The 16,931-nt window shown below is 36.4% G+C and overlaps 2 protein-coding genes across 2 annotated transcripts in view; one reads left to right on the forward strand and one right to left on the reverse strand.

Annotated features, from left to right (window-relative positions):
- The window catches only part of LOC105158108 (probable E3 ubiquitin-protein ligase RHB1A), a gene marked incomplete in the record, with an annotated part of 4,026 nt that extends 3,419 nt beyond the window's left edge, over positions 1–607 (forward strand). The window contains 1 exon segment of the mRNA XM_020694311.1: positions 6–607. Coding sequence (XP_020549970.1) covers positions 6–12 — 7 coding nt within the window.
- LOC105158119 (beta-adaptin-like protein C) lies at positions 760–9,445 on the reverse strand (the record flags this gene model as incomplete). Its single annotated transcript, XM_011074760.2, is given in 15 exon segments — positions 760–1,352; positions 1,640–1,843; positions 1,918–2,107; positions 2,216–2,604; positions 3,254–3,346; positions 3,810–3,989; positions 4,088–4,151; positions 4,249–4,460; positions 4,552–4,644; positions 4,724–4,903; positions 5,187–5,322; positions 5,845–6,095; positions 6,223–6,336; positions 8,608–8,805; positions 9,269–9,445. Coding segments are annotated over 15 exon segments (2,691 nt in total). The 3' UTR covers positions 760–1,052.

Here is a 16,931-nt window from a genome sequence, read left to right on the forward strand (position 1 = left end):
AGTAGTTATTAGAACACTGCATTTGGCCTCTTAGCAAGAACTAAGACGATGAATGCATCTGGTCAATGCGTTTTGTGTCATGTTGCTATTACAGGGTTTATTACAGTTTGCTTATGTTGTCTCTTGTGATGTCCCTTTTACTCGTTACTTTGGATTTGTGAAGATCGAGAGAAAAAAGAAATCTGAACAAATGGTTTTAACAAATGAATTCTTTTAGGCAAAGACTGCAATGGGTTTTAAGTTGCTGTGTACATACCATTAGGAGGTGACAACAGAACATCAGGAGCGGGAGACGCTGTTGTAAGAAAAGAAAGTAATAGGACTATGTTGGAAGCGATCTGCGTTGCTGCTGTACATGTTTACTTATCCTCCAGCAGGTCTATCCATCGTTTGTTTTCTTCCCCTGTAGCAGTTTCCTAGGCTACAATTGTTTTGTCTGTATCTTTTGCTTTTGATTGAAGTTTAGGTTTCCTGTTGCTCGGACAATTGTTGGGCGTTCGTGATAAAGGTTTTATGCAGCTTATGCTTAGTAAATAGTGGTAGGACTTGTTTGAATGGATTCATTTGTACAGAAGTTATAAATTAGAGATTGCAATCTCTTATAGTAGCTGTTTGATGCTAATTTGCACAAATTGTTAAACTTCGGAAACAAGATGTAAAGTAGGTTATCTGAAAAATGGTGAGATGAAGGTACCAGAAAGCGAGTGGAGAGCTATGAAAACTCCCATAAGCTCCTTTTCTAGCATAATAAAGTGAAAATTGAGGGAACTAAATATAATTGTATAATCTGAATAGCACCGAGCAAAGTCATCTCTACAGAGCCTACAATGAAATCCGACTGAATCTAAAAAATTAGAGTGTCAAATACATCACCACTGCCGGTGGTGGTTCTTGAATCTTGATAGATGGCAAAATAACAGTCTACAACCAACCATAAGTACTTCAATCAAAATTGCCAAAAAATTTTAAAAATCTAACAAAACCTATATCCAAAGGAAACCATGACAAACCAGCCAGGAATGAAGAGAGACGGATCGAACTGAATAAACACACTAACTCTTGAGGAGAGTTTCGACTGCTTCAAAGAAAAGAGGAGCGAATTCTGGATTTGGAGTTTTTAGCGCACATTTGAGGCCGGGGACACCAATGGCTGCTGTAAGCTCAATTAAGAAGGGGATTCCTCGAGGAATCTTGGCTGAGAGATATAACACGTCTTGATTTGAGTGCTTGCGCTTGGCAATAAAGAACATGTTGGATGCAGCCAGCCGGTCTAAGGTAGCTTCGACACTGTTAAGCACAATAGCTGGAAAGTCCCTAGAGACCTCGTTCGAATCAGGCAAGGATTTCCATGTCTGCAAAATTGACAGGTGCAAATGGATCAATTCCCACAAGTTACTGTCAAAGAGCTCATAAAACAGAAGAACTCTAATGGGGACTAGCAGTTTTCATGCCCACTCATGAGCAACTGAATTTGGGTGGGATCTTTAATAAAAATTCAGGGAGTACAGCAATAAAACTTAGGTCGCTATCTTACGAGTTCAGATTTCTATAAAAGTGAATACGTGTAAGCATTAAAATCACCTAAATTGTTACCTTGTAATCTTAACCACAGTGAACACAGATTCAATGTACTACATACCTCAAGAAATGTGGATCGCTCCATTCTTCCATCCTCGGAGAAGAGTACATTCAATGGAAGTTTGTCATTGAAATACCACACAGGCTGTTGACTATTCTTCACAGCAACTTGCAGAAGTGTACTTGGTGGACCGGGAGATAAATTCTGGAACAGAACCATAGGCAGAAGAGTGCTTGCAGATGTCCCAGGTTGCAATTGGGGAACCTAAATAGCACCAGATATCAGCTCAGCAAACAGCAAACCAAAGCTGACATATCTTACACAAAACCATTACATACCTGGAGAGGTCCACCTGCAGCAAGACCAAATGTATTCTTGTTGAACTGAATCATAAACCCATCAAGTGGAATCTGAGAATTGTTCTCAAATAGCATGCTGTAAAATATCTGGCCATCTCTTCTTATTAGCTGAGCACTGATTTGTAGGCCTTGACCAGTAGGTGCGGGTAATAGAACTGGCAAGGGAGGTCTGCAATCAAAGGCACAATTCCATGAACATCGCCCTAGGCACATCTAGATAAGAACTCTAAAACTACAACTTAAAGAAGGAGCTGCAACAAAAATATGGTAAGCGTACCCAGCAGGGCTTGCAGGCCTATCAGTCGGGACTATGGCACTGTTATTATCGCCCATCAGGTCAAGTAAATCAGGCACGGGTGCAGGAGCAGCAGCCGGTTGCCTTGCAGCAGCAGACTGCACATTACTCGTGGTGGCCGGTGATGATGCACCTATATTAGCTGCATGAGCAGGGGATTCAGAATACCCCCCTTCACTTGCATCAGGATAATCCTCTTCCTCTGTTCTCGAAACAGTTTTGACACGAGTTACAAATGCATCAGGGGGCTTGTGGTAGACAGAGGATAATGTGGCAATGTTGGCAAGAAGCTCATCCAGCAGAGAAGGCTCAAGTTGATTAGAGTCATCACTGATCACAGGCTTTTCAGCTAAAACAACATCCTTTGCTGCCTGAACGATCAGAGAACATCCATACTTGAGTATGCACAGAAACCACCTTACTGCTTTAAATGAAGAAATTTATCCTTGCCTAGGCGAAAAATTCTAAAAAAAAAAGATACAGATAATGTTAAGACTAGAGTCTGTTCCCTAGGAACAAACACTGATGACCCAAGCCATTCCTCGGTCAGCAAGCTTGGTATCATCGACATGTTCAACTCAAGATGTACTTGAACCAAACACTCAGTAGCAAGCACTATTTCCCAATGTTCCAAGAAAAGTTAACAACAATACACTTGAGAACTACAATCATGCATCCCAAGCAGAAAATACAGGTGACAGGACATAACAACTTCATGATGCATGATGAAGAAATAAAATAATCTTGAGATAATGAAGGCCCATGCAGAATATCATGAACAGAGATTCACTGTCTCATCCTCACAATTCAGATGAATTTCATTCATATCCCCCAGGGCAGGTTTAGAAAATTGTTTTATCTTCTTTTTTGTCCTGTTTAAGCCTAGTGCACATGCACTAACAGACAGATGCAACATGCTAACAACAGAAACTTCATTTTTTCACAAAAGAAGTACGAGAAAGTGGAATCTCATAAAGCGATAAAGCAGCGGCAAGTAAAGCATGAGCTATAGCAAAATACCTCAGGATCAGTTGAGAGGAGTCGCCAATATATGTATGCACGATCTCTAAGATCTGGATTGTCTGTCTCAACAGTTGCATTGTTCAGAACAACCTATAAATAAGATTATAGAGCAAGTCACGCTGGGGAGATGTATTTTTAATTAGGAAAAAAAGAAAAAGAAATAAAAAGAAATAAAAAGAAAGGAATTTCCTAGTTCAATGCCCAAATTATGAAAAAAATGAAACTGCCAAAGTACCCATGATTCTCAATGGAAACTCAAATATTACTGGATTGCCCCACCATTATTAATAACAAAAATAAAGCTCAAGGCTAATCCTGAAATCATTGATTTGACCAACACTGTGCCATCCATGCTCTAGGGCATAAAATCTTTAATTTCAAACATCATATTTCTCTGTCATTAGCATAACCGATAAACAAGAAATCTTGCTTAATATATGTACACAAAGCTACTGGAATCACACTCACATTATTGCAAAACTGGGCAGATCAAGAGGAACTACTATGTGCGTTTGAAGGTCATGAATAAGATGCAGGGGAGGCTACAACATACCTGGATCATCTGTTGTGGGCCTTCAGTCGGCTTCTTAAGAAAAAGTTTAACTGTTGCTGTTAGCAACTGTAGTTGAACTTGTGGAGGTTCCTCCGGAAAACTCTCCAAAAAGCTCTCCAAGAGCTCATCAGCATTATCAATTCTTTCAGCATATTCACCAATTATCCAGATCATTGATGCCTGTAAAGAATGACATATGAGGATACTCAAACTCACATGATTACCTATTAAAAGAACACAAAGATGTGAACCCAAAAGATTCATGTCCTGTGAAATACCTTTGCCTCTGGCTCATCCAAGGTGTCCAAGCTTTCACAAAGTGTAGCAATTATGGACTCATAGCTGAAAGAAAAGAAAATAGTGTTTAAGTTGAAAAGTACAAGAAACAAATTGCACCAATACACTTGACGAGGAACAAAAACGTAAAGTAGCGACATACGTGTTTGGGTATCTCCTAAATATATCCTTAATCACAATAATAGCTTCTTGAACAACATAGTTTACTTTGATCTTTATCAACTCTAGTAAGACACTTATACACCGTTCAGCTGCTCTCTCTAGCTTGATGGCACAGCGTCCAATAGCACGAACAGCTTTTCTGACAAAATCTACATCTACTTCCGTAGCATACTCTTTGAATTCTAGTAGAACCTGAAAGTGTAGATGAAGAGGCATTACACGGAACCAGATCCAATTAGCACAAAGATCAATAATGCAATCTACTCCAACCAAACCAACTTACCTGGTCAATATTTCTGTCAGAAGCAAGCTTTATCATGATTTCTAACTTTTCCATCTTCACATAAATTGGATCATTGTATTTGCAGAAAAACACCTTGATGGCAAAGAAAGCAATAATTTATGAGTTCACCATTGATAACTTTGTGTATGTGTGGTAATAAGACATTAATCACCTTGATTTCATGGGCAAGAATAGTGGGCCGCTTTTGGACAATAAGGTTTATGTTCCGCAATGCAACATATTGAATCTCCGGTTCTGCAGAAAGCAATGTCACAAGAGGTGGGGCCATTTTTTTGCAAAGGTTTCTCACGACATCAGTGCTGGTGATCAGTTCCATTTGCAAAAGAATCATCTGCAATTGAATTCCACAAAGGTTCATTATAATTAATGGTAATGGAAAGAAAAGGTACTGTTAATTTTTAAAAACTGATAAATGGTGATAATAAACAACAAAAGAACAAGAAAGACAATACAGGTGGAAGTACTTTTTGTCTTCCAAAAATTCCACAAGGGCAAAAGAAAAAGAACTAAACTGCTAATGCTGATGCTAAAAATGAAGAGAGAATGAAAAACATAACAGATGGGAAGACTCCCTATAATAATTCTGGAAAATAAAGCTAAAGGCAGAGATTAACCTTGACAGCTGATAAAACAACGGCACAATTTGCATGCTGTAAACGTGGAGTAACTCTCTCCACTATATTTTCAGCTTCCCGAGCGTCAGTTGCTTTATATTTAGAAAGAGCATCCAAAATAAAAACTTGACCCCACCTAGAGTAGGTAAAATATCAGTGCATTGTCATTGAGCAAAATAAAAGTGAGATCTTATGATAGGAAATAAATGCAAAGGCAATAGTCTACAGACGAAAGACCATAAGACAAACACAGTATGGTTGAAAGGTTCTATCAGATATGTGATGTGTTCCCGGAGGAATAAACCATAAGGCTTCATGCAATAACATACACTCTAAACCCAAAAACTTACCACTCATATTAGCAATCACTGAGATTGTTCAATTCAACATCATATCAGAAAATGCAGGAAAAAGACAGCACACAACATTGTCAGGTTCATCTCTTTCTGTGGGGGGATTAGGCACAGTTAAGACGAAAGTAAGGCATTAAATTTACACCTTCAATCTATATCTAGATGCAATTAACAACTCTGAAGTAAATTAAACTTCGGCTTAAACAACATAAGTAAGCAATCATAAATATGAGTGACTGCATGTGTGGTGTGTGTATGAGTTTATCCTTGAAGTAAATGCCAACAAGTCATATTTGCTATCGTACTCTGTACACTCGTTCAGAGCGGTGAGAAGCTTTGTGAGTGTGCTACTGGTGATTTCAAAGATGGGTCTGCTGCTGGTCTCTTGAATCTCCGCAAGTGCAGCAACTGCATTTGCAACGACCATTGGGTTGTTGTCAGATATTAAATCCTTAAGGGCATCCAGGAAACCTCTATCCTCCACTAACTCAGCATTAATGTCATAAAGTTTAGCAACACATATAGCTGCTGTCTTGCGAACATATGGGTCATCATCCTGACATGACGAAAAGCAGCATAAAATTGCATTGCTTAGTTTGTAATTCACCAAATATTACACATGTTCTGTTATAGTAGAACTAATGCGAGCAAACATATGGTAGATTATAGTATGTGCAAGTTACCTTGAGACACCGCTGCAAGGGATCACATAAATACTCCGTTATTTTATCAACACGAATGCATCCCATTGTCCTAACAGCCAAAGCACGGATCAAAGGATTTGGGTCCTGGGAGTCCTGGAGAGCATGTTCACATGAAATTTTAGACTTTAACCATAGCCACCTTCCAATTGCTTCAATACAGATGTGACTTTGGTCATTGATCACAAAATCTTTAGTATATTTAAAGAGAAGGCAGTTAATGATACCATTAGCACCAAATCGTTCAACAATGCGCCAATCATCATACTTCCAAGTTCCAACACAAATGATATGAATAGTTTAAGGTGTCAACAGAAATTTCTGTTTCCACAAAAATATCCTACCTCCTTAAATTAAGCAACCCCTCTACTTAACTTACTTCATCCCACATTCCCTCATTCATGCATCTACTAGAAACACCACTCCTAACGTGAAACTCACTGTATCATGAGGGGACATTAGATGAGTATGATGGCTCAGCAAAGGTAAGTGACAGTATTTCTATTGATGAGATTCGAACATATGTAAGGGAGAGGATGCAAGAAAAATTGAGAAACGATTCTAGGAGTGTTTCTTTTCTCATTCTCCTTTTCGGTGACTATCACTTGATAACCAATAAGTATAAATTTTATATGATTGGAAAAGGGACTTTTTCCTTTTTTTGTATTTCCTAATTACATCTGTCAATTGTTTACTATAAAATAACTCATCAGCTATTGCACATTTAAGGTCAGGAAAGGGCAAGCAACAGTTTCTACTTATCCCCCAAATTTGGACATGTGTATTTTGCACGCTATACCAAGCCTACAGTGACAGCTCCAGGAAACTCTAGCAATGATGTAAATTTGAATCAAGTATCTGCCTAAACTAAATTTAGAGCTCATTTAAAAGAACAACAGCACAGCAATAAGCTCGCTGAAAAATGAGTAAGATGCCATCTTAAAAAGATTAAGCTTCTAGAACCAACACAAGTAAAAGATCTTGAAACTCCATCATACTAAATGATCATGAAGTATATTATCCGAAGGCATAAATTAAGGTTCAAAAGAGAACACAGCTGTTTGGCCTGCCCAGATGTGAGAGATAAAAAGCATAATCATTTGCCTCAACATTAAAGTAATTGTATCTGATATATAGCCCATAACAGGATTTCAACATGAGAAAACCATCGAACAGACAACTATAACTTCTAAGTAGGTTCCTTCCCATATTGCAGCCACTTCAAAGGTTGATGTGAATACAACACCTACCATAACTTACCACAATCAAGTATTCCTCTGGCCTTGTCTTCAGCTTTACCAACACAATTTCTCAAAATCTTGAGACCCATTCTCAAACTTTCTCTTGCTGTCATTGATACCGTAGATTAAAGCAGAATATAAAAGCAAAACGCTCATTGTAACCGGTTAATCCTAAAATTAGGTTAGTTCCATTTATACTAATTGATATAGAATATCAATAGTTTCTTTTCGAATTATATAAGATTATAACAGTTATGGTGTTTGGAAACAGGACCATCGAACTGTAAAATCAACTGCATGACACGTCACTGTTAGCTATGGAACCTCTCTCTCTCTCTCTCTCTCACATGCACACACACAGACACAACCACCCTCCCACTAGTGTTGGATGTGCATAACTTGTAAGAAAATTTGCTACTACTCTGCCTGTGTTTAAAATTTCTTAAAGCAATTCACTCCCCAGGTTACCTGTTACAACTCTTAGTAATTCCTAACAGCTACTTCTGAGGAGAAACTTTATAGATAATGAAGATTCACTTTTTCAACAGTCACCTAAAACTCATGTCAAAAAGATTAGCCATTTCAACCATAGATGAAGGGAACTTTCACTTGTGATTTGGCAAAAAGGTACAGCCTCCTCTTGTTTGTGTTTTGGATCAGTTCTCAGAGGAGGGAATAAATTATGAAAGGAATCTTAAGCACCAAAACTGAAAGTCAAAAGAATGAAACTCATTATTACAATTAAAGTGCAGTTGTTGTTTTATTTCTGCAATTTACATGTCTGTCAAGAAGTGCCCTGGTTTCTACAATCCTTGCCACTCAGGGCACTTCTTGGTGTATGACTGAGTTTTCTGGTTGTACTTAAGTGTTCCATCTTGTTTGACCTATACTTGTTTGTTGACCTTAAAGCAAGTTAGACCATTTGACACGAAGGGAGCACTAAATGCAAGAAAATTATCAAAATGTCACCAACTATTTGAATTTTGTAGACAAGAGTATAGAGCATATATCGCAACAACCAACTTAAGAAAGAGAACGGGAATCTGAAATTGGAAAAATACTCTAAAACCAATGTTCAAAAATTTTCAGAATAAATTAATAGTCTGAAACTGAAATCATGCTTTACCTTGACAAATGTATTTACGGCGAGAATAGCAAGATCAGGCTGGCTCTTTGCATAGTTGATAAGATACAAATACACAAGCTTCTTGAGCTCCAAATTCTCGGTTTGCATGCAATTTACAACATCTGTAAAAAGTGAGGATACATCCTTCCCTACAGTCATTGCAGCAATCACTTTCTTAACCGCATCTTTTCTCTTGTCCTGCATCCAAAGCAGTCAAAATACAAAAGGTGTCACAGTTCCATGTCAAAAGAACCAAATACTAACCAAAGGCTTGTGTTTCACATGAGAAAAAACCAAATGTATAAAATCAATTAACCATGCTTTATTTATTAAGTATGTATACAGTTCAATGGTTACACAAGTCAAATTAGGGTAGGTCATACAATCACGTCACTAAACCACGCGGATCAGATACAACAATGAAAACTCCACACGCTACAAATCACAAATCAAGCTGAAAAATCAGTAGATCTAACATAAACTCATTCCAAATCCACGGAGAAATTCTCGATACTAACCAAATAATAAAGCCATCAACAGGCAGATCATGCACGTAAATTGAAAAATCTTTCACAAAGAGAAAATTTAAGCAGCAAGTCATTAATTCTTCGTAATTAAAATGGACGCACACACGAATGGAAATTGAACAGTGGAGAGGAACCTTATACTGAGAATTAAGTTCTTCCTTGAGCTCGGGAATTTCACCCTTTTTGGTAGTGGAGAAATATTTCGAATCGTGCCCACTCATTTCTTTTCACTTCGGACGACCCCGCCCAAGCTATGGTTCCGGCGCTGTGGACAGAAGGAATTGGAGAGAGAGAGAGAGAGAGAGAGAAATGGCGAGAGAAAGCCAACGGGGAAGAATGGGAATTGTAGACAGTGGTGGGCTGGACCGGCTGATAATGAACCGGGGTGCATCTGAGTTGGCTTTCTTCATTTTTTGAAAAAACAAAAATATACGGAAATGGTAAAGTTGATACCGTACTTTTTAAAAATAGAACAATTGGTACCATATAAATGGTCTTATTGCAATTTAGTATTTTTTATAAGGTAAATTATAATGGGTATTTTTAAATTTTGTTATAATTATAATATTTTAATATTATTTAAAAAATTATAAGTACAGAATTAGCAATGCTCTAATAAAATGCCCTTTATAATAGCCAATTAAGAGGGGTATTTGTTGTACCATGGTTAATTTTAATGAGTATTTATAATTTTTAAAGGAAAAATTGCATAAAACCTCCTTGAGTTATAAAAATTCAGCTAAAAAATCCCTGTGTTATACAAAAAAATTCTGTGTTTTTTCAAATCTTGCATACGCTCCTCTGGTCGTTTGTTTTACTTCACGGCGTTAATTTTTTATAAAATTTCTGTTATAACCTTATGGAGTACAAATTATTGTTATTACAATGACCGTTGGATCTTCTATAATTGCGTTAGAAACGTAGGATCTAATCGACGTTTAATAACCATTGATCATTAATACATAAAATTGAACGGTCCAAATTTTGTGTATTTTAAAATTATATTTTACACACACATATATATATATATATACGTATAATGTATGTGTATATGTATGAGTATAGCCATAGATGCAGCTGGAGGGCCGTCGCTCCACATCCATCAGCCGTCACTCCACATCCATCAGCCGTCACCAATTTGGGCGACGACGACGTTGCCGCTCAGACGTGAGGAGGCCAGACGTCACAGAGAGGAGAGAGAAGGGATGCGAAGTGGTGGTGCGAAGAGGTGGAAGGCGGCACGGCGAGGATGCTGGTGACTTGGAGAAGCGGAAGGGAGGGTGTTGGTGGCTTGGAAAAGATGATGCTTTTTTTTCTTTATTTATTTTTATGTTGTTGTATTAATTGTTTGTAAATTTTAATATAATGAATTAATTTAATTATGTAGTTTTTGGTTTAATATAATTATGTTAAAAAAAACTAAAATTTATTTATTGTCAGATAATATAGTCTTAAAATATATCCAATACAAAATCAAATTAACTGATATAATTTAATTTGATTAATAATATGCATAAGAATTTAATTTGATATAATAATATTTTGCATATAAATATGGGCAAATTATATTTTTTGTCTCATAAGTGGACCTGTTTCCAATTTTAGTCTCACTCAGACCAAGTCGCACATTTAGTCTCATATGTGGTTTTTTTTTTTTTTTTTAAATTTGAGGACCAAAGCAGGGATTCCATCCAAAACTTAATGCTGGAACAGGTCCACTTATGAAACCAAAAATATAATTTATCCTTTATTTACTTTGACCTGAATGATTTCATTTTTCTTCGGCCCAAAGTGTCTTTTTTTAACCAGTTTTATGGAAAGGTCTATGTTCAGATGGTGTGTGATGACATCAGGGTCCATTCCTCTAGGTCTTGAGGAGTACAAACAAATATATGAGCATTTTGTTGAAGGCATTGAATCAAATCTTCCTTGATTTGTCCTTACATTTGAGACCCAATATGAGTTATGTTTTTGGGGTCCCCCAATATTAAATCCAAGGTGAGGAGTTCTTTCATAGCTAAACTTTAGCATGATTCTTGCCCCCAGCACTTGTCTCTTTTGAGAACGCTACGCCATTTCCTTGTCGTTTGCAAAACTCATCCTCAGGTAGAGTTTTTGGGCCTTGTTTTTTTTCCATTCCGTACCGCCTCGACATAATATTTGCCAGGCTGTAATTGGTCACCTTTGACTTCGCTTATTCCTTTTTGTACAAAAAATTTGATATTCATGTAAAAATTAGATATTACCACCTGAAAAGTGTTAAGGGTAGGTCTCCCCAAAATTACATTATATGCTAGGGAATATCCACCACTAGGAATTTATTAGGCAAGTTCTTTTAAGGGGGTCTCTCAAAGTTGTACAAAGAGGTGTCTATTAGTTCCAAGGAGGTAACCCATAGTTGGATATGGTCATATGGTTCTCCAGATAAAATGTCAGTTGAGCTGTCAAAATCTATAAATATTCAACTTACTTCATAATTGGCCAAGATGGCCATGATAACCAGAGCGTCATTTTGGGGCACTGCCAGTCTAACCCTTTTAGCAAAACCAAATTGAATGATCGGGGCGTCCTCGACCACTTCTTCATCCAGGATTTCCTTTGAGGCGAACTTCTCTACTTATCGTATTTGAGCCTTCCTTACTTTAGGGGAGTTTTCTCCCATAGGTCACCCAACAATCATGTGGATCACCTCCTTTTGAGGGGGATTGGGATCCTTGGGGTTTCTAAACGTCGAGGACTTATAGACATCCTTCTTAAGGGAATTCGAACAAGATTCTTCCAGAGCTTTCCCCTTAAGGCTCATGCTTCTAGTAGGAGTATGTGCCCTGAGCCTTTTCCCGGCACTCAAATTCATGCAAGTATTCGTTTTGAATGAGTCATTCTATTTCATTCTTCAAATGCTGACATTCTTCTTTAGTGTGCCCATAATCATTATGGAAATGACAATATTTATCAAATTTGGGTCTAATCGGCCCATTATTAGTGTCCTGGGCCAGGCTAATAAACCTTTGCCTTTTTAACTACTATTAATGTTTGGGTAATAGGGACATCCAATGGAGTATATACAGGATCACTTCTTTGGAATATGACCTTTTGTCTCAAAATTTCAATCTCAGCTTCTTAGAAGATCTCTTCTCTTTGGAGTTCTTCTTCTTTCTTTCTCGTCCTTCCAACGTAGAAGCTTATGCATTCTCCATATTGATGTAATTTGTCGCTAGGGCCAAGCAGCCATCAAACGTTGGGGTGGACTTCTTAGATAGAGGCTTGAAGAAATCCCCATCTAATAGTCCTTGGGATATAGCGCTAGCCTTGACCTCTTAAGTAACTAAAGGTACTTCTAGAGCGGCCATGTTCAAAGGGTGAAGGTAGTCCTTTAGGGAGAACAACAAAGAGGCTAAGTTCTTCTTATGCTTCCTGCTATTGGAAAATTGATGCAAGAACAAAGATAAAAGTTCTTGAAAGCTTCAATCGTGCTAGCCGGCAATTGGTTGAACAAATATTGGGCAACCCTAGTGAAAGTGGTAATGGAAACTTGATACTTGATCCCCTTGGTGTAACAGTGTAAGAGGGAAGCATTATTGAAATGAGACAAATGCTCTTGGGGATCAGTGGTGCCATCATACTCCGCTGCGGCTGGAGTTCGACAGTTCAAGGGAAGTTTATACATCATGATCCCATCGGTGAATGGGATATCTCCTTATTCCTCAATCGGTACTCCCATTACTTGGTCAATCCACTAGGGGGGACCCCTTTCAGGGGTTGTGGGGCTAGCCTTATTCCCCTAGGGAAGCCGTTGGCCCTCGGGCTGAGGGTTCCTTCCCATCACATGGTATTTCAATAGCTACAAGAGCCACCTCAGGCACCTGAGTTACAGCAATAAGTTGCCCTTGCATTTTTGAAGCGATCATTTATTGTATAATCTCCAATGGCCTATGGAGCAACCTTTCAGATGAGGTGTTTGATGATGTACTATTACGTGGGGGATCAACTACAATGTCGTTGGGCCTGGAAGATCTTGTGATTGTTAGTCCAGTTGGGGCCAAAGGTGTCTCTGCCACCACTTGGAGGGCTTGAGTGTCCCCGTATGCTTCCACAGCCTTATGCTTGCTCATATTGGTGTCTCCACTGATCATCACATCTTAGTCCTGTTTCCCACAAATGGCGTCACTTTGATGCGTGCAAACATCGCACATATGGAACGATCCATGGACTTGAGATCTTGTGGGCCAAATCCGCTCGCAAGCTTGTAAGGGGGGCTACGAAAGAAATATTGGCACTCTGACGCCAAAGTGAGTACACGATGTGGAATAATAAAATTAAAAGAAAAAGGTGTAGGAAGAGGATAACAAGCTATAATGAGAGAATAATCAAGATTAGAGAGTGTGATAGAAAGATTGCTTAGGTGAATCAGAAAAATGTTACCCTAGGCCGGGGGTGGGGGGGGGGACTTACTTTTATAGCCAAGTCCCCCAACGAATGAGGAGTCTCGTCCCATGGGGAGTCAGAGAGGCGGTTGCTGTGGATAAGCCTCCTTAGAATCCAACATTAGTTAGAGAAGTCCAAGGGAGACCGAGCTGATTGAGGATGATCGAGGCAAGATAGGAATCCTGTTGGTCATATCCCGATTTTAGGCACGTATGTGTCCTCATAATCTTATTATCCAAATAGTTTACCGCTACTTGGGCGAACGTCCTTCTGATGGACAGGGTGGCATTGGGGCCCCTTACCCTTTGGGTTAATGGACCCTTTCCTTGGGCTTCACCCTCATTGGGTCTTGGTCGAGGAACTCTTGGGGCCTTCTTAGGGCTTCCTGCTTCATTAAGTTTCTTTAATTTGTGTTGGGCTCTTGTATGTGGGCCTTTGCTTGGGTTAACTACTTTTGTTCATATCAAAGACGTTTGTATGGTGCAGTGATGTTATTTTGAGAAAGATTGTACCAATTTTATGCTAGAATGGTTCAGAAAATGAAAACTTCTCCCAAATTGAACAACAATAAATAACAATAGACTAAAAAAAATTATAAAGCAAACAACAATAAACTATAAAGATAAGAAAATGAACTAAAAAAAATAAAAATAAACTTTAAATACTAACCTTTGTGCAAAGAAAATCACAACCAAGGCAAATTCAATGCAAGGCAACGAAAATTGCAGAATTGATACCAGGGCGTTTCAAATAGCATAATTAATACCATGTAAATTGTTTATTTCACAAAGTTAGTACTTATGTTAATTTTGAATGAAAAAAATCACGTGCAGAGCATATAAGCGTTAAGGGTTGATTTTTGGTGCCCAAACGCCACATGAAATGCACTTGTGTAGGTAGAGTTAACGAAAGAGACGTCTTTGCCATTTGTATGACATTAAAGCATTGTTTATTTAGTCAGGCCCAATCAAAAAATTGAAATGCTGATTTTTAAAGTCAAATTCATTGAATTTATTGATATTAATAAAAAATATTGAATGAAAATTAATTTTTAACTTTTATTGACTTGTTACTGATTTATTGTTGGTCAAACAATTTTTTTCCCACTAAACTATCCTTGTAATGGTGAAGATATACCTCCTCATAAGTATTAATGCATAAAGACGTATGAGGGTAATTTGATCATAAAAAAATTATTTAACCTGCAATAAAATAAGTAATAAGTCAATATGGGGTAAATATAGATTTTTTTTTTCTGATATTTTTGTTAATATCAACAAATTCGATGAATTTTGACCAAATGAGGGACTTATTTGTTAAATAAAAAAAAAATCTTAAGGGTGCTAGATGTAATTTCCAAAATCACAGGGAGTTTATGTGTAATTACATCAAACCTCAAGAGAGGGGAGTGTAATTATCCCTTATTATTATTGTTGCTGTTATCTTTAGATTAATAATCCGAGACTAACCAAATCGTAACATAAGTTTATAAGTAATACAATAAATTGCATACTATGTTTTTTGGTATATACTCACAAATATATACAAAAAATTATAAGTTAATTGTTAGAACTTGTTAATTCAGAAGAAATATAAGAGACAACAAAATGGATATTGAAATCTAACATAAAATCTATATGCGTATATTAAATAATTATTTAAAAAAATATTAAAACTTAATATATTATTGATTGAGTTTGTTTTGTATAGAGATTAAATATACAAATAATTAAAATACTGTAATGTATTATTATCTAAAATGAAAATATATGATATTAATTAATAATTATAATATATGATTATTCATGCATCACATGGACATACTTAATAAGAATTCTAATATTAAAAATATTAAAAATGAGGAATATGATATACCTCAGAATTTGGATTTATTAAACAGATGGACAATTCCAAAAGTTGAACCGAGATTAATATATCAATTAGGAACTTTTGAAAAATTAGGATTAAAACAGGTAGTAAAAACTACTGAAGAATCTATCTCATTAGATAATGACGAAATGATAATAAGATTATTATCTGAAAAGGACATTAGTCATTACAGACAAACACATAAATTTCTACATATAGGACTTGTACAAATTGCATTTAAACCTTTGACTTTAGAAGGTTTACCGGAAAGCTTTATTGCAGCTTTAAGAGATGGTAGAAATTTAAATTGGAAACAATCCCTTATGGGCATAATACAATCTAGTCTGGCACATGGACCAGTATATTTTAATGTATATTCAAATTTACAATTATCTTTATCCGATATTAATATATTAGATGCCTTAACATTAAATGTTAAAACTCATGGTTATGATTATATGCCTGGAACAGAAGTAATATGTATCTGTTATAGAATATATTATAAGCCTTTATTTACATTAAATCCACAATGTAAAAGGATTGATAAGTCAAGAAATGAAACTATATTAATTGAGACTAATTTCAGTAATTCAAGTATTACTACAAGAAGACCTATTAAATGGGATGAAATAACTTTTCCAGAAAACTGGATAATTGAACAAGCTGTACCTAAAAGGCCACAAATACAAGATCATAATAAAATTATAGATATTCTTCAAAATAACGAAGGAACTGTAAATATCAAATTTGAAATAAATTCTAAATCATTACTATTTCAGAAATGTAACTCAATGAGATCTTACATATCACCTATAGATTATAAGGTAGAATCTCCTATGCCTTCTAGAGCCTCTACTTCTCAAATAAGAGAAACAGAAATATTTACTCCTGTTACAGAAAAATTATATATCAACAGACAAAATATTGTAAGAGAAGCTAATAATCAAACTCAGGATAATAGTGAGTTAGAACCGACTATGTCAGAAATGGAGTTTAATATTTAATGGATTATAGTTCTATTATAGATTTTAGCCCTGGCTCTCCAGCCAGAAAAATTATTTCAGAAGAATTTAAAGACGCAGGTTATAGCCAATTTAGAGAATGGTTTTTTCAAAGCTTTGATAAGCAAGAAATGTTATATTTTCAAGATGAATTTTATAAGGCTTGCAAAGAAAAAAATGCTTTAATTCCTTTTGCGACATGGTTTATTGATACATATGTCAAAAACTATATTTCTGTTATAGAAAGAAATTATAGACTAGAATCAGGGAAAGTTTATCAAGGTCTTTACCCTCCACAACAATCTTTTCATATTGAAAAAAATGGAAAAATTCATAATTTTTCAGCCTTTTCTAAATTAATAGAAACAGACACCCTTACAGTAACCTGTAAGCATATTAATAATATGTTTGAACAACAAAATTATACAAATTTATTCCTTAATATTTTAGGAGAGCAAATACAATCAATTCATAATAAAATTGAAATGATTATTAAAGCTAT

This window comes from Sesamum indicum, linkage group LG1 (assembly GCF_000512975.1).
Source record: "Sesamum indicum cultivar Zhongzhi No. 13 linkage group LG1, S_indicum_v1.0, whole genome shotgun sequence".
Classification (NCBI taxonomy): domain Eukaryota; kingdom Viridiplantae; phylum Streptophyta; class Magnoliopsida; order Lamiales; family Pedaliaceae; genus Sesamum; species Sesamum indicum.